Source organism: Armigeres subalbatus, chromosome 2 (genome assembly GCF_024139115.2).
Source record: "Armigeres subalbatus isolate Guangzhou_Male chromosome 2, GZ_Asu_2, whole genome shotgun sequence".
NCBI lineage: Eukaryota > Metazoa > Arthropoda > Insecta > Diptera > Culicidae > Armigeres > Armigeres subalbatus.
The window spans coordinates 208,661,218-208,676,037 of record NC_085140.1 but is presented as its reverse complement, the minus strand read 5'-3'; the positions used below and the strand labels follow the sequence as shown (position 1 = coordinate 208,676,037).

At 45.1% G+C, this 14,820-nt stretch overlaps 4 protein-coding genes across 4 annotated transcripts; 2 read left to right on the top strand and 2 right to left on the bottom strand.

Moving 5' to 3' along the window:
• The first annotated feature begins 510 nt into the window (after positions 1-510).
• On the top strand, positions 511-4,129 carry LOC134209528 (uncharacterized). Its single transcript, XM_062685508.1, has 2 exons — positions 511-4,029; positions 4,106-4,129. The coding sequence occupies exons 1-2, from the start codon at positions 511-513 to the stop codon at positions 4,127-4,129; spliced, it is 3,543 nt and encodes a 1,180-aa protein (XP_062541492.1).
• Positions 4,130-4,705: 576 nt separating this feature from the next.
• On the top strand, positions 4,706-6,063 carry LOC134215823 (uncharacterized). The gene is made up of 2 exons (XM_062694934.1): positions 4,706-5,554; positions 5,636-6,063. Exons 1-2 carry the CDS (start codon positions 4,711-4,713, stop codon positions 5,887-5,889), a joined length of 1,098 nt encoding a protein of 365 aa, XP_062550918.1. The 5' UTR covers positions 4,706-4,710; the 3' UTR covers positions 5,890-6,063.
• Positions 6,064-10,828: 4,765 nt separating this feature from the next.
• On the bottom strand, positions 10,829-11,602 carry LOC134209526 (uncharacterized). Its single transcript, XM_062685507.1, has one exon. It carries the CDS (start codon positions 11,600-11,602, stop codon positions 10,829-10,831), a length of 774 nt encoding a protein of 257 aa, XP_062541491.1.
• A 1,808-nt stretch (positions 11,603-13,410) lies between these two features.
• Positions 13,411-14,646, bottom strand: LOC134209525 (uncharacterized). The gene has a single exon (XM_062685506.1). The coding sequence runs from the start codon at positions 14,644-14,646 to the stop codon at positions 13,411-13,413; it is 1,236 nt and encodes a 411-aa protein (XP_062541490.1).
• Between the last annotated feature and the right edge of the window lie 174 nt (positions 14,647-14,820).

Sequence of the window (14,820 nt, the reverse complement as noted above, 5' to 3'; positions counted from 1 at the left end):
CGTCTTAGATCATCCAAGTTGTCCCAAGTGAGCTATTCGGAGGAACATTTGGTCCCATCGACCGGATTAGTGGACACTTCGATGGTGATCGGTTGCCGTTGACGGGATGCGGAAATAGCCGTGGAAAGCAAAAACTACGACGCGTGTGCTACGCACAAGCGATAAACGACGCGTTTCGGCGTGCTCTTTGTGGACGCCATATTGGCGATTCGAATGTTCGTGAACGATAAAACGCACCGGCGTGCTCTTTGTGGACGCCATATTGGCGATTCGAATGTTCGTGAACGATAAAACGCACCGGCGTTTTCTTTGTGGACGCGCTAATTTGGCGATTCAGTATCGGCGCGTTTCGGCGTGTTCCTCGTAGACGCCATTTTGGCGATTCGAATATTTGGTAACGCGATTTGACTTTATCTGTAGACGCCATATCTTGGCGAATCGATTGATTGCACACGTAAAACGGCGTGTACTCGCGGACGCCGAGTTTTGTGAACGCTACTGAGCAGTAGCATGAAGCGAACGCCAGTGCTCATACGAAAAAAGCAAAGTGACGACACAAATCAGAACGGTGACAGTCAAAACCGTAACGAAGAAGGCAACGCGGAAGAAAGATCGGATTCGAATCCGCTCTCCGTGAGCAATCAGAAAAAACAGCACAAAGAAGGAGAAGAGAAGAAGAAAATGGAAGCGAAGATTCAAACATTGGTGAAGAAGCGTGAAATAGTAAGAAGAAAGATGCAAAGGGTTTTTGTGGCGGTGTTGGATCCAGATAGTGCCAATAACAAGAACAAACACTATCTCCAGATGCAAGTGGAAATGCTGAAACGATGTTACGTAGAATTCAATGACTTCCAAAACGAAATCTACGACTTTCCTCTTAGCGAAGAGCGCCAAACGCAAGAAGAAATGGTATATATCGAATTCGAGCAGGTTTATAGCGACTTGATTGTTCAGCTGACACAGATGATCGAAGATACGATGAAAGCTGATCTACAACTAGCCCCCTCTCGACCACAGCCACAGAATCAGGTAATGCAATCGAATCTTCCGCCGTTGAAGGTACCATTGCCTACTTTCGACGGTTCATATGAGAATTGGTACGCCTTTCGCAGTATGTTTGAGAATATTATGGCCCGTTACAACGCAGAATCGCCGGCTATTAAGCTCTACCACCTTCGAAACGCGTTGGTAGGAAAAGCAGCAGGTATAATAGACCAGGATATCATCAATAACAATGATTATGCCGCAGCCTGGAAAACGCTTCGAAATAGATTCGAGGATAAACGGCTCATTGTCAACAAGCACATTGAAGCTATTCTAAACCTTCCAAAAATTACTAAGGAAAGTGCTGTTGATCTACGAAGAATGATCGATATTTGCAACAAAAATGTCGATGCACTCACCAATCTAAACCTGCCAGTCGTTGGGTTGGGTGAGATGGTTATCTTGAATATCCTAACATCAAAAATGGATTACGAGACACGGAAGGCTTGGGAACTTGTGCAAAAACCGGGTGAGCTTCCCAAGTACACAAATACGTTGGACTTCCTGAATGACAGATGCAAAGCTTTGGAGAAAATTCAAACAACAGCAAAGACGTTCACTGAGCCGGCGAAGCTAAATCGATCGGCAGTAAAGACAGAGTTGAAAGGTCATGCGCTCATCACTGCGGAAGGACAGTGCGTTCATTGCAAAAAACCGCATCCAATTTGGAAATGTGATGCATTCAAGAAGGCTGATTTTATTACGCAAAAATCCAGCCTAATCAAGTCAGGATCATGCTTCAATTGTCTACAAAGAGGACATACAGCAATCGATTGTAAATCAACACATACGTGTAAGAAGTGTACCCAGAGACATCACACGTTGCTTCACCAGGGAGAACCGAAATCAACCACACCCCCCACAAAGGAAAATCAGCAAAAGGACGATGTAGAATCCAGTTCCACACCATTAAATGGAAGTACAACCACCACGCTTTGCACCGTGGGTAAAACAGAACAGACACAGAGTCTAATTGCGACGGCCGTGGTGTACGTTCATGGAAAAGGCCACTCGAAATTTGCTTGTCGAGCGGTGCTGGACTCAGCTTCCCACTCACACTTTGTTACGGAACAGTTTGCCACTTTGATTGGTTTGAAACGAAAGCCTGCATGCTGTGTCATCTCTGGAATCAATGGACAGCAAGTTAACATCAAGTTCAAACTTCATACGAAGGTGGAATCGAGAATTAGCGAGTTTTCTACGAATCCATTAGAGCTGCTAATAGTTCCAAAAATAACTGGAGACCTTCCCTTGACTAAATTCGACGCGAAGATTGTACACATTCCGACTGGCGTTGTTCTGGCAGATCCAGCATTCAATTTGCCAGACAGAGTTGATCTATTGATTGGTTCCGAAGTTTTCTTCAAGCTTCTGAAATCGGGTCAACATGAATTCGGGGATCATCATCCTTTTCTTCAAGAAACACAATTCGGTTGGATTGTAAGCGGACTAGTTCCTATCGGATTCCACACTGTAAGAAACAGTTTAACCAATGTGGTTGAAGAAGACAATTTGAACAGAATTCTCTCCAAATTTTACGAGGTGGAAACATGCACGGAAACATCGATCAACGGAAAGGAAGAAGAGTCCTGCTTGGCTCATTTCAAAGCGACTTACCAGCGGAATTTGGCAGGTCGCTACATTGTGAGGATTCCATTCAACGATTTAAAATTGAAGCTGGGTGATTCCCGGATTATGGCGGAAAAACGTTTCTTATCACTCGAGAGGCGGTTAGATCGAGACCCTTTGTTGAAGGAGCAGTATAAGGCATTTATTTGTGAGTATGAGCACTTGAATCATTTACGCGAGATGACACCATCGATCAGTGAGGATGCAGGCAGTGCCTTCTACCTGCCTCACCATTGCATCTTGAAGCCATCGAGTAGCACCACCAAGCTACGGGTTGTCTTCGACGGATCAGCGGAGAGCAGTACTGGTGTTTCCATCAATCAAGCACAGCGTGCCGGTCCCACGGTACAAAATGACCTTATTTCCATTTTGCTCAACTTCCGATCGTACCGTTACGCTATTAGCGCCGACATTCCTAAAATGTATCGCCAGGTGGCGATACATCCTGACGATCAACCATACCAACGGATACTTTGGAGAGAGAATAGTGATCAGCCATTGAAGGTGCTACAGTTGACAACAGTGACGTACGGTTTGAAGTCGTCACCATTTTTAGCAACTATGTCTTTACTACAACTAGTAGAAGATGAGGGTCAAGCGTTTCCCCTGGCAGCGCACGCTATCAGTAGGTCATGTTACATTGACGATATGCTTTCAGGCGCTGAAAGCATCCCCGAACTATTTGATTTGAAAGAGCAAATGGACGATCTATTGGCCAAGGGAGGATTCAGCCTCCATAAGATCTGCTCAAACTCCATTGAACTACTGGAAGCGACTCCGGAACATCAGCGTGAAAATAGTCTGGATATCACAGACAAAACCATCAATATTCCAATTAAAACTCTGGGAATCGCATGGCAATCACACAACGATATCTTCAGAATAAGTATTCCAACGCAGACTAACGATAGGCTAACTAAACGAAGTATCCTCAGTGAAATCGCTAAAATTTTTGATCCTCTTGGATTTCTTGGGCCAGTTTTGACTACAGCAAAACTTTTGATGCGGGAGTTAATTGAATCAAAATGGGACGATCCGGTACCACCAAACATTGCAGCACGCTGGAGTTCATTCCGTGAAGAATTAAATTCACTTCATGACATGGATTTACCTAGGCGTTTTATCGTGGACGGTGCTGTGAGAATTGAGCTTCATGGGTTTTCGGATGCATCCGATCAAGCGTGTGGCGCTTGTGTCTACGCGAGGTCAATTTTACACGATGGAACATCACAACTGGTGTTGATGTGCAGTAAGTCAAAAATTTTGCCGAAGAAGAAGAAGGGAAAGCCTAAAACGATATCCACCCCACGCGCTGAATTAGAAGCTGCATTGTTGCTTGCCAATTTGCTCAAGAAGGTAACTTCAGTGCTTGATTATACTTTTGCTTCAACGACTTTATGGAGTGACTCACAAATCGTACTTGCTTGGATAGCCAGAAAACCAGAGCAACTACTAGTTTACGTAGCAAACCGAGTGAGGAAAATCAGAAATATCACCAGTGAGACTGATTGGCAGTACATACCTTCATCATCAAATCCAGCTGACCTCATTTCAAGAGGTATCACACCGAAGCAAATAATCGATCACAAACTTTGGTGGACTGGGCCACCAATTTTGTGCATCATCGAATCACTTCAACTTCTGACGGACGATGAATTGCCAGAGTTGAAGCACACATCTTTAGTAGCAACTAAAACTGCAACTTCCAGATTAGAAATATTCGATCGTGTCAGTCAGTATTCAATTATTGAACGAGCAATGGCTTATGTGGTCAGATTTACTGATTACATTCGAAGTCGTCGAAGTCAATTGACGAAAGGGTCGCTTACTGTGAACGAACTCAAACGGGCCACACTTTTGATCGTTCGATTAGTGCAGGTTGAAGTTTTCCAATCCGAAATTCAACTGCTGAAAAAGGATCACACTTCTAGACACCCACTCCGTTGTCTGAACCCCTTCATTGATATCAACGATGGAATTCTCCGAGTGGGCGGCAGAAATAAACATGCAATCATTCCGTATGATAGTAAGCACCAGATGTTACTACCGGAGAGACATCCACTAACTGTTACCCTTATACGGCATCTCCACAAGCGCAATCATCATCTCGGCCAGCGTGGATTGTTAGCTGTTGTACGGCAGCGCTTCTGGCCTTTACGAGCAAAGAACGTTATCAAGAAGATCATTCACCATTGCATTCCGTGTTTTAGAATGCGACCATCACGAGCTACTCAGCTTATGGGGAATCTTCCGGACTATAGGGTCCAACCAGCGCCGATTTTTTCTACAACCGGAGTCGATTTCGCTGGTCCATTCCTTTTCAAATCATTGACGCAGGCAAGGAAACCCATGTACACCAAGGGGTATATTTGCGTTTTTGTATGTATGAGTACACGTGCGTTGCATCTAGAACCAGTATCGAACCTGACGAGTGAAGCATTCTTGGCGGCGCAACAACGATTCGTGAGCCGTCGCGGTTTGCCTAGTAAGATGATATCTGATAACGCCACCAACTTTGAAGGAGCGTGTAATGAGCTTGAGCGCCTATCGGCACTTTTCAAGGAAGAACAGTTTCAGAAAAAACTAGATCAGTTTTGTACTCAACGAAGTATTGAATGGTCTTTTATTCCGCCTAGAAGTCCTCATATTGGTGGAATTTGGGAGGCAGGTGTAAAGTCGGTTAAGTCACATCTTAAGCTGATTTTAGCCGAGCACAGATTGACGTTCGAGGAATATGCCACGGTACTCTCCCAAATTGAAGCTATCTTGAATTCAAGACCTTTAGTTCCGTCATCGGATGATCCGAACGATATCACGGCAATTACTCCTGCACATTTTATCATCGGACGCGAGTTTCAGGCCATTCTCGAGCCATCATATGGTAATATCCCACTTGGACGTTTGTCACGAATGCAATTTCTACAGGACCTGAAACAAAAATTTTGGAAAATATGGATGACAGATTATTTGCAAGAACTTCAACGCCGACAAAAGGACTACAAGATCACCCTATTCAAGCCTGATGCTCTCGTGTTAATTGTCGACGAGAATCACCCTCCTCTTCAGTGGTCATTGGCACGGATCATTGACATGCATCCAGGAACCGATGGTCTCACGCGTGTGGTGACCCTGAGGACGAAAGACGGGATCACTAAGCGAGCAGTTAAAAAGATTTGTCTGCTTCCTTTGGATGGTGAAGATATTGGTGACGATTGATGTTTAGAAATCAAGTAATTTCAAGGCCCCGGGAAGATGTTACGTCCAATCAAAACATTACTCCACTTCGAGTATACAGTCCACCCATACAGACATTTGTAGTCACCCTCACACACAAACACATACACATTATATACACCATTTTTGTAAGAACAATTTTTATGTTAGAATAAAGTAAGCTTTCAACCCGTACGGACGCAAGAAATTTTCTTTGGTTCCCGTCTTAGATCATCCAAGTTGTCCCAAGTGAGCTATTCGGAGGAACACACTACCTCGTTGCAGTATGCCTGCGCTCAAAACTCTCGACGGTGTACAACACGCGTCGAAGTCGGACGCCGCGGCTTAACATTGGGCGGCTACAAGACGGTAGACTAGCCCAAGAATACGCGCAGCAGCTGGAAGTGGCACTTCCAACGGAAGAGCAGCTAGGCGCAGCGTCTCTTGAAGATGACTGGAGAGATATTCGATCCGCCATTGGTAGCACCGCAACCGCTGCACTAGGCACGGTGCCCCCGGATCAGAGAAACGACTGGTATGACGGCGAATGTGAGCAGTTAGTGGAAGAGAAGAATGCAGCATGGGCGAGATTGCTGCAACACCGCACGAGGGCGAACGAGGAACGATATAAACAGGCGCGGAACAGACAAAACTCGATTTTTCCGGTGAAAAAGCGCCAGCAGGAAGATTGAGACCGTGAAGAAACGGAGCAACTGTACCGCGCTAATAACACACGAAAGTTCTATGAGAAGTTAAACCGTTCACGTAAGGGCCACGTGCCACAGCCTGATATGTGTAAGGACATAAACGGGAACCTTCTTACGAACGAGCGTGAGGTGATCCAAAGGTGGCGGCAGCACTACGAAGAACACCTGAATGGCGATGTGGCAGACGAAGATGGCGGTATGGTGATGGACCTGGGAGAACGCGCGCAGGACATAATTCTACCGGCTCCGGATCTCCAGGAAATCCAGGAGGAGATTGGCCGGCTGAAGAACAACAAAGCCCCTGGGGTTGACCAACTACCAGGAGAGCTATTTAAACACGGTGGTGAGGCACTGGCTAGAGCGCTGCACTGGGTCATTACCAAGATTTGGGAGAAGGAAGTTTTGCCGCAGGAGTGGATGGAAGGTGTCGTGTGTCCCATTTACAAAAAGGGCGATAAGCTGGATTGTAGCAACTACCGCGCAATAACATTGCTGAACGCCGCCTACAAGGTACTCTCCCAAATTTTATGCCGTCGACTAGCACCAACTGCAAGGGAGTTCGTGGGGCAGTACCAGGCGGGTTTTATGGGCGAACGCTCCACCACGGACCAGGTGTTCGCCATTCGCCAAGTACTGCAGAAATGCCGCGAATACAACGTGCCCACACATCATCTATTCATCGACTTCAATGCCGCATATGATACAATCGATCGGGATCAGCTATGGCAGCTAATGCACGAACACGGTTTTCCGGATAAACTGACACGGTTGATCAAAGCGACGATGGATCGGGTGATGTGCGTAGTTCGAGTTTCAGGGGCAGTCTCGAGTCCCTTCGAAACCCGCAGAGGGTTACGGCAAGGTGATGGTCTTTCGTGTTTGCTATTCAACATCGCTTTGGAAGGGGTAATACGAAGAGCAGGGATTAACACGAGTGGTACAATTTTCAATAAGTCCGTCCAGCTATTTGGTTTCGCCGACGACATAGATATTATGGCACGTAACTTTGAGAAGATGGAGGAAGCCTACATCAGACTGAAGAGGGAAGCTAAGCGGATCGGACTAGTCATCAACACGTCGAAGACGAAGTACATGATAGGCAGAGATTCAAGAGAAGACAATGTGAGCCACCCACCGCGAGTTTGCATCGGTGGTGACGAAATCGAGGTGGTAGAAGAATTTGTGTACTTGGGCTCACTAGTGACTGCCGAAAATGACACCAGCAGAGAAATTCGGAGACGCATAGTGGCTGGAAATCGTACGTACTTTGGACTCCGCAAGACGCTCCGATCGAATAGAGTTCGCCGCCGTACCAAACTGACAATCTACAAAACGCTAATTAGACCGGTAGTCCTCTACGGACACGAGACCTGGACGATGCTCGTGGAGGACCAACGCGCACTTGGAGTTTTCGAAAGGAAAGTGCTGCGTACCATCTATGGTGGGGTGCAGATGGCGGACGGTACGTGGAGGAGGCGAATGAACCACGAATTGCATCAGCTGTTGGGAGAACCATCCATCGTACACACCGCGAAAATCGGACGACTGCGATGGGCCGGGCACGTAGCCAGAATGTCGGACAGTAACCCGGTGAAAATGATTCTCGACAACGATCCGACGGGCACAAGAAGGCGAGGTGCGCAGCGGGCAAGGTGGATCGATCAGGTGGAAGATGACTTGCGGAACCTCCGTAGACTGCGTGGTTGGCGACGTGTAGCCATGGACCGAGCCGAATGGAGAAGACTCTTATATACCGCACAGGCCACTTCGGCCTTAGTCTGAATAAATAAATAATAATTTCGTTTATTGTTGTTGCGTAGTTTCATTTGCAACATTTTAATAAAAAAAAGCAATTATATATGCATTATACAGGATAGTTTTACACTGAAAAGAACCCGAAGAGTTCATTCCTGTCTTCTCTTGAACCTCTTCGTATCATGTACTTTGTCTTCGACGTGTTGATGACTAGTCCGATCCGCTTAGCTTCCCTCTTTAATCTGATATAGGCTTCCTCCATCTTTTCAAAGATACGTGCCATAATATCGGCGAAGCCAAATGGCTGGACGGATTTATTGAAAATTGTACCACTCGTGTCAATCCCTGCTCTTCCAAAGCGATGTAACCCTCTGGGCGTTTCAAAGGGACTCGAGAATGCTCCTGGAACTCGAACTACGCACAATACCCGATCCATCGTCGCCTTGATCAACTGTGTCAGTTTATCCTGAAATCGGTGTTCGTGCTTTAGCTGCCATAGCTGGTCCCGATCGATTGTATCATATGCGGCTTTGAAGTCGATGAATAGATTAGGGGTGATCGGGGCAATATGGGCCACCTAAGGAAATCGTTCTGAAAAGCGCCGAAAAACTCAAAAGAACATCGTTTAAATGTAGTTGACTTATACTAGAGAATGTTACCTTTCATATTACGTCGATGAATGACGAAAAATGCGTTTGGAAATTGTTGGAATGCACTTTTGAAAATGTATTGATTTCAATGTGTGTTCCCGACTATACGGGGCAATATGAGCCACCATTTGGGGCAGTATGGGCCACCCATCCAAAACCTTTATTTAGGCAAAAAAAGTATCGTAATATGGAAGAATATGATATTCCTACAACAGTTGTGAGTATTCCATACCAAATAAAATTAAAAAACCGCACAACAGCGAATTGAACCTATTTGTCACTCTTCACCGTTTGAACAGCCACATTTCAATTGGTCAATGATCATTTTTTCTGTTTCAATCGCAGTAATGCGCTGTTGTAATTTTTTCGTAATGAATCTTACATATATGATAATATTCTTGTATTTGACTACTGAAATTTAAACTTGTTCGCATTTTAAGGCCTGATATCTTGCTCTGTGCAGGTATGCCCATATTGCCCCATAGAGACCGGTTTTGGGAAAAAACAGTTTTATGATAAATTCAGATTTGTATCAATACAAACATGTGTGCACAATATTCAATTTTAATATATCTTTTGATTGTGGTGTATTTTTGACCTATATTTTAATCAGTTTTGTGTCAAAACCTTATTTATAAACTTCAAATCTTATAATAATTTTGCCTATGCAGCAAAAATTTACATTTTCAAGTGTATTTTCATGTTTGAATTGAATTTTAATGCGGTTTTCACGTTGATGCATATGTGGAGCATCCTCTTAAAGATCATATAACTTTTACATGATAAAACTTGTCAATAAGCTCAAAATGAGGGTGGCTCATATTGCCCCGTATGTTCATATTTCCCCGAGTGCCCCTATGTGTAGGCGGCGTTCAGCAATGTGATTGCGCGGTAGTTGCTACAATCAAGCATATCGCCTTTTTTGTAGTTGGGACACACGACACCTTCCATCCACTCCTGCGGCAAAACTTCCTCCTCCCAAATCTTAGTAATGACCCAGGACAGGGCTCTAGACAGTGCCTCACCATCATGTTTAAATAGTTCTCCTGGAAGTTGGTCAATCCCAGCTGGTGCTTTTTCCTCCGTAAAATGATTTTTGTTTGTTCCGCGCCTGTTTGCCCTCGTGCGGCGTTGCAGCAATCTCGCCCATGCTGCATTCTTCTCTTCCACTAACTGCTCACATTCTGCTGCGCCTAGCTGCTCTTCCGTTGGAAGTGCCACTTCCAGTCTACCGTTTTGAGGCCGCGGCGTTCGACTTCAACGCATGTTGTACACCGTCGAGAGTTTTGAGAGCAGGCATACTGCAACGGATTCAATATTCGCTCTGCGGTAAGTGCCTTCGTTCGTGATGTCGGAGAAGAATTTACCGTCGATTAAAACGTGGTTGATTTGGTTTTCCGTTTCCTAATTAGGTGAGGCCTCATGCCTTGTGGATATTTTTGCGGAGAAAGAAGGTGCTTCGGCTATCATTCCGCGGGAGGCTGCAAAGTGTATGCATCGTTGGCCGTTATCATTCGATACGGTGTGCAGACTGTACGGGTTATTCTTCAGTTTTCTGGGAATAAAAACGGACTGTATATTAAAAAAGATTCGAAACGTGTTTTATTCTTCGCGTCGGTCCACAAACTCATTCAGTACACCGTCAAAAAAATAATAATTAAAAAACAATAAAGTATAGGGTTACCAATTTAAGGATATACATTCCAAATGACCGTTTACACCTGAACATTCTCCCTCGCCTTGCAGTTTCCGTAGAAACTCAATCCTCGATTGGAAGCAACGACAGTTTGGCAGTTGTCCTCTTGAAAGAACCGCTCGACGTCCGTACAGTTACCACTCTGGTAACCTTATCTGCTCCAATATGCGTCTGGTCCTCTCTACCCAACTTCTACTGCAGAGGCGGGAGATTATCCTCCGTAATACGACCAGATCTCCGATCTTTAACTCCTTATGATGACGATTATGCTTCGGACGTTGCTGTAACTCTTGCAGATAGTCGGATGACCATCTTTTCCAGAAGGTATCTCTTATCCGTTGAATTTCCTGATACTTCGACAATGTATTTAGTTTTAGATGCTCCAGCGACGGCTCCGGAATTGCAGTCAAATCACGACCTATCAGAAGATGAGCTGGACTGATAGCCTTGAGATCGCTGGGATCAGACGACATTGGTACGAGTGGCCTTGAGTTTAAGATGGCTTCAATCTGAATTATGATAGTGTTCCATTGGTCGTATGTGTACTTCGATTCGCCAACTACTCGTCTGATGTGGTGTTTCGCAGACTTTACTCCTGCTTCCCATACGCCGCCGAATTCAGGGGAACGAGCAGGAATGAATTTCCAATTAATTTCCAGCGGCAGGCAATAGTTTCTGACCGCCTCGATTGTAGCTTCATTCCGGAACAACTGATACAGTTTGTGAAGCTCAGAATTGGCACCTATAAAGTTAGTACCATTGTCTGACAGAATTGTGGTGGGTACTCCTCTTCTTGAAACGAAACGCTTCAGGACGTTGATGAATGCTTGACTGGAGAGATCAACCGCCAACTCCATATGAATAGCCTTAGATGATAAACACACAAACAGTGCTATGTATCCCTTCATGATGGTCGGCTTACGTGGATTGCCAGTCTTGATACAGAATGGTCCTGCATAGTCAACTCCGACTCGTGAAAAAACATCAGCTCGAGTAACGCGATAAGAAGGAAGATCGCCCATGAATCGTGAAAGCTTGGAAGGATTAGCCCTGAAGCAACGTACGCATTTCCTCAAGTGTTGTTGTACTCGATTCCGACCATCAAGTATCCAAAATCTTTGGCGAAGAAGAGATAACAACCCATTTGCACCAATGTGCAGATACCTATGATGTAGGTCGTCAATGATCATTCTCGTCACGTGGTGATTTGAAGGTAGAATAGCAGGATGGCGTTGTTCAAATGTAAGATTAGCGTGTTTGATCCGCCCTCCAACTCTCAGGATACCGGATTCCAATGTAGGGTTGAGATTCCGCAGCTTACCGACGTATTTATGTTTAGGTTCGCCGGTTAGATGAAATTTCTCGATTTGGTTTATTTCTTCTTCAAATCCAAACTCACCTGATATTCTTCAACAGCAGGGAACGGTTGATGATCGTTTTGCAATGCGATTTTCCTTGTCTTTCTGATGAATCGAGCTACAAACGCCATGACTCGTCACAAACGATTGAATGAACTAAACCTTGTAAGAACATGTAGCTCCTGAGGCCTTTCGTATGTGACACAAACAAGCTTCTTTATATCTGGAATTTCAATCACTTCTGTCGTTTCAAATTCGATGTATGGTGAATTTCTTAGAAAAGTAGGCCCATGCCACCAAACGTCACTATTCTTCAAATCTTCAGGGTAAACACCGCGCGACAGCATATCAGCCGGATTCGATTTTGATTCGACGTACTTGCGTTCAAATTCCGTGGTTGACCGGTTGATTTCCGCAACACGATTAGACACAAAAGTGTTAAGGTCGTGGGGGGATTTGTGTAGCCAGCATAATACGATGGTGGAATCCGTCCATAAAACCACCTTGTCGAAATTCAGCTTCAGCGCCGAAATAACAACAGTAATCAATCGAGTCATCAACAAAAATCCGCATAACTCGAGACGTGGGATCGTTTGCTTCGGAGCAACTCTTGATTTGCTTGTCAGCAGGTGAAGTTCGGCGTTACCATCAGGGAGAATTGACCTTATATATACACACGCCCCGTATGCAGAGAAAGATGCATCCGAAAAGGCATGCAGCTCGATACTAACACGGTTTGCTGAGAGAACGCATCGGCTAATTTTCAGTCCCTCTGATCTTTTCAAACTGGCCAAATACTTCATCCAGGAATTGATTTGGTCGGGAGGAACTTCTTCGTCCCAAGCAACTCCCAACCTCTACAAATCACGAATTAACAGTTTGCAAAGTACGATAGATGGTGCCAACAGACCCAGTGGATCAAAAGTTTTCGAAACTTCGGAAAGAATATGGCGTTTTGTAATTACAGCCTGCTCCACAACAGGGTTAATCCGGAAACAGAATTCATCTGTTTGAGGATTCCATAATAATCCCAGTGTCTTGATTACATCGTTTGCTCCACAGATTTCTAATGACGTTCGTTTTTCTTGTAGTTCATCCGGAATCGCTTGCAAAAACTCCTCAGAGTTGGAACACCATTTATGTAGATGGAATCCACCACGCTTCAGTAGATGCACTAGCTGATCCGCTGCCGTTTTGATAAAGTCTATCGTGTCACCACCGGTCAATGTATCGTCAATGTAGAAATCATGCAGAATAATTTCGGCGGCTATGGGAAACTGATTGCCTTCATCCTGTACGAGTTGCTTTAGCGTTCGAGTTGCTGCAAAGGGCAGATGCCGTTCCGTATGTTACTGTGGTCAATTCAAATGTGCGAACCGGCTCTGTTGATTGCTGACGATAAAAACCCGCAAAAATTTAGTATCATCTGCTGACATTGTAATTTGCCTGTACATCTTAGGGATATCACAAGTAAACACGTACTGGTGAATCCGGAATCGCATCGTGATGTCTAATAGCGAATCCTGAACGATCGGACCTGTCATCAACACGTCGTTCAGTGAGAGTCCCGAAGAAGATTTCGCTGACGCATCAAACACTGTGCGTAACTTCGTTGATGATGACGTCGGCTTGAAAACCGCATGGTGCGGCAAGAAGCAGTTTGGTTTACTGCTTGCCTCTGGTTCAAATATCTCTCGGCAATGATTGAGTCCAATGTACTCGTCGATGAAACAATCGTATTCGCCTTTCAATCTTTCGTTACTGTTCAACCGCTTTTCTAACTGCTGGAATCGATGTAGCGCATGTTGTCTCGTTTCACCAAGCTTGCTTACGTTTTCACGAAACGGGAGTCTGACCACATACTTTCCAGATGAATCTCTTGTTGTAGTCTGAGCATAATGCTGCTCACACAATTCCTCCTCAGGTGACAACTTAGCAGCCATTGGTACTTCCTCAAGAGACCAAAACCGTTGAACCAGCTCGTCCAGTCGACTTTCCGTTGCGATTGAAACCGTGTTGCAATGTTGTGGTTGCATACATGACGAGCGACCATTGATTGGTCCAGCAACAACCCATCCAAAAAATGTTTCCTGGAGGATTGGACGCCCGGGCCCCAGTTCGACACGGTTGGTCATTATGATACTGTAGAAAAGCTCGGAACCAATCAAAAGATCGATTCGTTGAGGCTTATAGAATTCCGGATCTGCCAGACGAATGTGATCGGGAATCGCTATTTCCGAAGTGTTGAGTTTCTGAGCCGGAAGTATGCCTGTGATCCTCGGCACAACTAAGCATTCGATGGTGGTACGGTAACTTGTAGATCTAGATTGAAGCACCACCGTCACTTGGTGCTTGATTTGGGTCTCCTTGCCGTTGACTCCGACTAAGCTGGTTGCACACTTCTCGCGTTGAATCCCAAGGAGTGCTGCCATTGCTTCTGTAATAAGATGGAGTTGTGAACCGGAGTCAAGTAGAATACGACACAGCCTTGCGTTGCCATGTTCGTCAAGAATATTCACAACCGCAGTAGACAACAGCACATCTTTGTATCCTTTCGTAGCAGTTTCGCAATTAAGGGTTACCACGTTGCTCATTGTTGGCACAACATTATCGTTTTCGACAGGTTTCACTGTATCTGTACCAGTGTTATCATTCGGTTTTGTCGAATCGATATGGAGAACTGTATGATGCCGCTTGTTACACTCACGGCAAGAATGCTTAGACGAACATTTTACCGTGAGGTGCCCTTTTCTCAGACAGTTATAACA

Bases quoted from the DNA above. Each gene is read 5' to 3' on its own strand.
- LOC134209528 (XM_062685508.1), top strand. From the start codon at position 511: ATGAAGCGAACGCCAGTGCTCATACGAAAAAAGCAAAGTGACGACACA. The intron at 4,030-4,105 runs GTAACTTCAGTG...TTGCTTGGATAG, and splicing joins TTGCCAATTTGCTCAAGAAG to CCAGAAAACCAGAGCAACTA.
- LOC134215823 (XM_062694934.1), top strand. From the start codon at position 4,711: ATGTTACTACCGGAGAGACATCCACTAACTGTTACCCTTATACGGCAT. The intron at 5,555-5,635 runs GTAATATCCCAC...TATGGATGACAG, and splicing joins CATTCTCGAGCCATCATATG to ATTATTTGCAAGAACTTCAA.
- LOC134209526 (XM_062685507.1), bottom strand. From the start codon at position 11,602: ATGAAGGGATACATAGCACTGTTTGTGTGTTTATCATCTAAGGCTATT.
- LOC134209525 (XM_062685506.1), bottom strand. From the start codon at position 14,646: ATGAGCAACGTGGTAACCCTTAATTGCGAAACTGCTACGAAAGGATAC.